This window comes from Rhinopithecus roxellana, chromosome 20, assembly GCF_007565055.1.
Source record: "Rhinopithecus roxellana isolate Shanxi Qingling chromosome 20, ASM756505v1, whole genome shotgun sequence".
In the NCBI taxonomy this organism is placed as follows: Eukaryota; Metazoa; Chordata; class Mammalia; order Primates; family Cercopithecidae; genus Rhinopithecus; species Rhinopithecus roxellana.
Genome location: NC_044568.1, coordinates 10,993,827 through 10,999,988, shown reverse-complemented (window position 1 = coordinate 10,999,988; position 6,162 = coordinate 10,993,827). Strand labels below are relative to the sequence as shown.

General features: G+C 33.5%; 1 protein-coding gene across 11 annotated transcripts in view; it reads right to left on the bottom strand.

The window, feature by feature from the left end:
- Window positions 1–572: 572 nt before the first annotated feature.
- The window catches only part of LOC104665353 (zinc finger protein 708), a 55,094-nt gene continuing 49,504 nt past the window's right edge, over window positions 573–6,162 (bottom strand). For all 11 annotated transcript variants that reach the window (XM_030925243.1, XM_030925239.1, XM_030925244.1 and 8 more), the window contains 2 exons: window positions 3,808–3,942; window positions 573–3,256 (listed from right to left, as the gene is read on the bottom strand). In XM_030925243.1, the coding sequence (XP_030781103.1) occupies window positions 1,991–3,136 (1,146 nt within the window). In that variant the 5' untranslated portion in view covers window positions 3,137–3,256; window positions 3,808–3,942 and the 3' untranslated portion in view covers window positions 573–1,990. The remainder of the gene's footprint in view (window positions 3,257–3,807; window positions 3,943–6,162) is intronic.

Sequence of the window (6,162 nt, the reverse complement as noted above, 5' to 3'; positions counted from 1 at the left end):
GTCATTTGCAATGATTACTTTTCATGACATATTATACTGCACTTATATTATTTATTCCATTTATGTAATTTGTTACTTTGTCTTGGCTGTTTTCAAGATTTTTTATTTATCTTTGGCACTACTTCAACTAATTGGTCAGAATTTTGTATTGTAACTAAATAGATCACTGTAGAGTTACTCACGTACTCAGATTAATTTCTAAGCACCATTAAATCTTTTTTTTTTTTTTTTTTTTTTTTTTTTTTTTTGAGATGGAGCCTCACTCTGTCACTCAGGCTGGAAGTGCAGTGGTGTGATCTTGGCTTACTGCAACTTCTGCCTCCCACATTCAAGTGATTCTCCTGCCTCAGTCACACAAGTAGCTGGGATTACAGACATGGGACATGACGCCCAGCTAATATTTGTATTTTTAGTGGAGACAGGGTTTCACCATGTTGGCTAGGCTTGTCTTGAACTCCCAACCTCAGGTGATCCACCTGCCTTAGCCTCCCAAAATGCTGGGATTACCAGCGTGAGTCACCACACCCGGACAGCACCATTAAATTTTATAAAAACATTCTTAAAATCCATGAGAACTTATAAGCAATATTTTACAAGCTTTGAAATAAGAAAATCATATAATTCTTCTTACATGAATCATAGGCAAGAAAAAAGGATTTGTATGGGATACAGTCTGAACCCAGAAGACATTAGATTTATAAGAGAAAAATTCAGTGTGCAATGAGAAACTAATTTAGCTTTGAGAATTTGTGAGGTTTCTAGTTTGGTAATAAATCAATAGTTCTCAAATTTCCTGTTGTGATCCATCATTTTCTTTTCCATTTGAAGACAGGTACACACACATGCATTTCTGCCTGTATAGTTCTCTTACACCTTTTTCTTTCGATCTTAATACATCTGTATATTCCATTCAATGCAAGTGAAAGCAAAGAAAAATCTCTAAGTGTTCAATTGGACTGAAAAAGGGTATGTGCAAAGAAAAATATTGAATAAAATTTTATAAACAATGATTCAGGATTTTAAAAGTATGACTTTTAAGTATATCCCCATATAATCTTTATTATAACTGTCATAGTACACCAGTAGATACAAAAAGCAGGAAAGAATACAAAATAGTAACCATGAGAATATTATCAATATTGTTAGAAGTTTAAGTCCTCTGGAAAATTGATATAAAGCATATTTACAATCTTTCAGATATGAGTTTTCACTTTCCTCTGATATCTGTGAAGATGTTTTTATTTTTAACACATCAAATAATATTCAAGATTACTACTTCATTGTACTATAAAGGTTTGCCAGTATTTTAAATAACAGACCAGTGTTTTTCTACTTAAGGAACAATTGATGTAATAAATAAATTCAGAATATTCCTCTTTTACTTTAGTATAGAATAATAATGCCCTAAATATGTACTATATGCTTACACACATTACTGTTTTATGATTCAAACACAAAGAGCCTCTTTAAGATTTTCTTCATGTATTTTACATTTGCCATTAAACTTCCATGAAAATAAATTGGTATTAATGATATTCATCTACTATAGAACAACCTCTCATAGCTCTGATGTAGAAAAAATAGACTATATGTTTTTATGTAAACACTAAGCATTAAGGTATAAAAACTAACTTGAGAATTGAATTATAATTTGCTTTATACAAATTTCAAATGTTTTCAATACAAATAATGTGCTCACTGAATAATTACTTGTCCAAATATCAATGTTTTTGCTCATTTGAAACACATAACAAAATAAATAACTGCTTTGGCTTTAGAGTAATCCTCCATAACAAATACTCTTATTTAATTTTAAAGTCTGGGGATGTGTGCTTTGGTCCTTTTTTGTGTAAGTCCTGACACATTCAGATTTGAGTTCTGATTAAATACTTCCTCCCATTTATTCAATCTGTAAGTTGTTTCCCTATAAACTCTATGGTGATTTTTAAGTTCTAAATTTTGGATAAAACTCTTTTCACATTTACTACAACTATAGAAATTCTCTAGTATGAATTCTCTTATGTCGAGTAAGGGTTGAGCATCGATTAAACAATTTGCCACATTCTTTACATTTGTAGGGTTTCTCTCCAGTATGAATCATCTGATGTCGTCTAAGATTTGAAGACCGGTTAAAGGAGATACCACAATCCTTACATATATATGGTTTCATTCCAGAATGAGTTATCTGATGCACAGAAAGACATGAGGAATGAGAGAAAGATTTGCTACATGCTTTACATTTGTAAAGTTTCACTCCAGTGTGAATTCTCTGATGTTTAGTAAGGGATGAACTACAGTTAAAGGCTTTGCCACATTCTTTACATATGTAGGGTTTCTCTCCAGTATGAATTCTTTGATGTTGAGTTAGGCGTGAACTACAATTAAAGGCTTTGCCACATTGTTTGCATTTATAGGGTTTTTCTCCAGTATGAATTCTCTGGTGGACAGTAAGACTTGAGGAACGAGAGAAAGATTTACTACATGATTTACATTTGTAAAGTTTTTCTCCGGTATGAATTCTCTGATGTTTAGTTAGGTATGACCTACAGTTAAAGGCTTTGCTGCATTCCTTACATTTGTAGGGTTTCTCTCCAGTATGGATTCTCTCGTGCTGAGTAAGGGCTGAAGACACTTTAAATGATTTACCACATTCTTTACATTTGTAAGGTTTCTCTCCAGTATGAATTCTCCGATGCACAAGAAGATTTGAAGAATGAGTAAAACATTTGCTACATGCTTTACATTTGTAAAGTTTTTCTCCAGTGTGAATTCTCTGATGTCGAGTAAAATATGAACTAGAATTGAAGGCTTTGCCACATTCTTTACATTTGTATGGTTTCTCTCCAGTATGAATTATTTGATGCTGAGTAAGGTGTGAACGGTGGTTAAAGGCTTTGTCACATTCTTTACATTTGTAAGGTTTCTCTTCATTATGGATTATCTCATGTATTCTTAGACTTGACAATTTACTAAGGATTTTCTCACCATTATTACATCTGTGTGACTTTTCTCCAATATGGATTCTCTGAGGCTGAGTATGTTTTGATGACTGGATAAAAGTTTCCACACACTTATTACATTTGGCAGACTTTTCTTGAATAAAGATACTCTGATAGGACATGGTTGGTACATTCATGAAAGGCTTTCTCACATTTTTTACATTTGTAATGGTTCTGTAGAAAATGAGTTTTCTGATGTCTTCTGGGGCTTATGCCTTGGCTTAATGTTGTATCAGATTTATTGTACTGATTTTTCTCTGCAATACAAATATACTGGTAATTATTTAAGGTAGAGTCCTGCTTAAAGGCTGTCAAAGTTTTATTACATGTGTGATGTTTTCCCAAATTATCTATTCCCTGACATTGATTAAGCAATGATGAATGAAGACCTGTCTATATTGATCACAGGCAGAACGAGGTGTTATTTGTTGGTGAAACAAACTTTTAACAAAGGACCCATCAAATTGATCATATTTAGAAATCACCTCCTCATTTTTAAATCTCTCCTTTTCAGAAATATTTGACCCAACATTTACTCCAATTCTACATTTTAATTGGTTTAAATGATTATTTGAAACATGGACTGAGTCACTATTTGGATTATCCAAATTTCCTTTTAAAGAAAAGGTATGTTTCAAAAATTGATGTCAGCATTTACTTACAGAAACACATGGTTTAGAAAAAGCAACTGACACAGATTGAGTTTTTTCATGTTTTTGACCTCCTGTAACAGTGATGTTTTTGTTATAGGTAGTTGTCTTACATTTTGTATGTCCATCATAATATCTGTTGTGACCTTCACACTTACCCTCACTTTCCCACTCTTTCCTTAAGTTTAAATTCTGAGGGCCATAGCTCCCATATCCATCCAATATCACTTTTTGGAATGATTCTTCTACAAGCTTCTTTCTTAAGAGGCCTTGAGTATCATGAGAAAAGATATCTGAAAGATACCAAAAGTTTTAAAAATTCCAATTACTAAATTCAGGTGAAAATACTTTGTAAATCTAATACACAAATTATACCACATAGAGAACACCATGATAGTTGAATCAAAAACTTGAGGCCCCTTTGTTTTCTCAATTGATATATGCACTTAAATGTAACAGGGTGACTAAAGTCAGTTGAGTTTGCATCACCTAGGTGAACACAAAGCCAAGAATGGTCGCATTTAGAAGGAAGAAACTTTGTTGTATTTGTGCACCACGGCACAGTGCAGTTACACAAAAACTCTTCGCATTCTGTTTCACTCTCAGGAAAGAAAAATAAAAGGAGTAAAACATATATCCAAAGTTCTGCATTATTCTGGGGTGATCTAAAGACTGGCCATTGCTTCCTTTAATATGTGGTGCAGGAGAAAATGGTGACATAGTTGAAATAACAGGTCAACTGAGAACAAAGATGAATGCTTGTTACAACAACAGAGAGATAGTAGTGCCTATGACACTTACCAAAGGGGGAGATTAAAGGCTCCTAAGAGAAAAAGAAAAAAACAAACCTTTTTAATAGGAAAATACACACAGTAGTCTGGAGAAGAAACATCCTGACAACAGTATGAAGAATCTCCCAGAATGACTAGAGTGCCTGATGGGTATCAGTTTTCACCTATACAAATTCATTCCATAATAGACAAAATAGGTAGCTGTTTCTTACTTGATCAAAATATCAACAAAATCACAAAACATCAAAGTAACCAAAACACATGGCTCAATAAAAGGACCAAAATGAAAGTGAATCTAAAGAAGTAGAAATCTATTAACTAACATATTAACATACAAGTGAAGCTACAGAAGTAGAAATCTATTAACTAATTTTAAAATAATTTAAAATATCTATCTTCGTCCTATAGACAAGGTCTTGCACTGTCACCAGGCCACAGTGCAATCATAGCTCACTGAAACCTCGAATTCCTGGCCTAAAGCAGTCACCCTACCTCACTTTTCCAACTGGCTATGACTACAGGAACACACCATCACATCTGAATAATTTTTTAAATTCTTTGTACAAACAGGGTCTTGCTAGGTCATTCAGGCTGGTCAAAAATTCCTGGCCTCAAGAAATCCCATAGCCTCAGACTCTCAAAGTGCTGGGATGAATCCAGCAACTGAACCTGGCATTCTATGTTTTCTTTAAGAAATGAGAATATTAACCCAACAACCATACAAAAGGACAAGGATGTATTACATAATGATAAAGGGTTCAACTCAACAAGAATACTTACACATGCTAAACACCTAAAGCACCAAACTTTGGAGCACTGAGATTCATAAAACAAGTGATTCTAGTCCTGAGAAAAGAATTAGCCACATAATAACAGTGAGGTATTTCAACATCCCATGGACATCATTAGATCACTGAGGCAGAAAATTAACAAAGAAACTTTGGACATCAATTCCAAACGATCAACTGGACCTAATAGGCATCTACAGAATAGGCCAATTGGACCTAATAGACATCTACAGAATATTCCACCCAACAACCACAGAACACACACATCCTTCATATGCACACAGGACATACTTGAAGATTGACCCTATGTGCTCAGCCAGAAAGCAAGTCTCAATAAATTAAGAAGAAAAAAAATCATACCAACCATACTCTTGGACTAAAATAGAATAAAAACAGAAAACAACAACAAGAAGATCTCTCAAAACCACAGAAATGCATAAAAATTAAACAATTGGCTCCTCAAGACCTTTTGAGTAAACAATGAAATCAAGGCAGAAATTAAAAAGTTATTTGAAGTTAGTGAAAACAGAGAAAACACATACCAAAATCTCTGGGACACAATTAAAGCCGCAATAAAAGAAGCTTATAACACGAAATGCCTACTTCAAGAAGTCAGATCTCAAATTAATGATATATCACTTGTAAAGAAACTAGAAAAAGAAAAATAAGCGGAGCACAAATGCAGAAGAATAGAAATAACTAAAATCAGATAACTGAATTAATTGAGACCACAAATTCCATACAAAGCATCAGCAAAACCAAAAGTTGGTTCTTTGAAAGGGTAAACAAGATTGATAGACCACTAGCTAGGTTAACAAAGAAAAACATTAGATCCAGATAAGCACAATCAGAAACAACAAAGGGGACATTACAATCAACCCCACAGGTATACAAAAGATTCTCAGAGACTTATGAAGACTTCTATGCACATAAA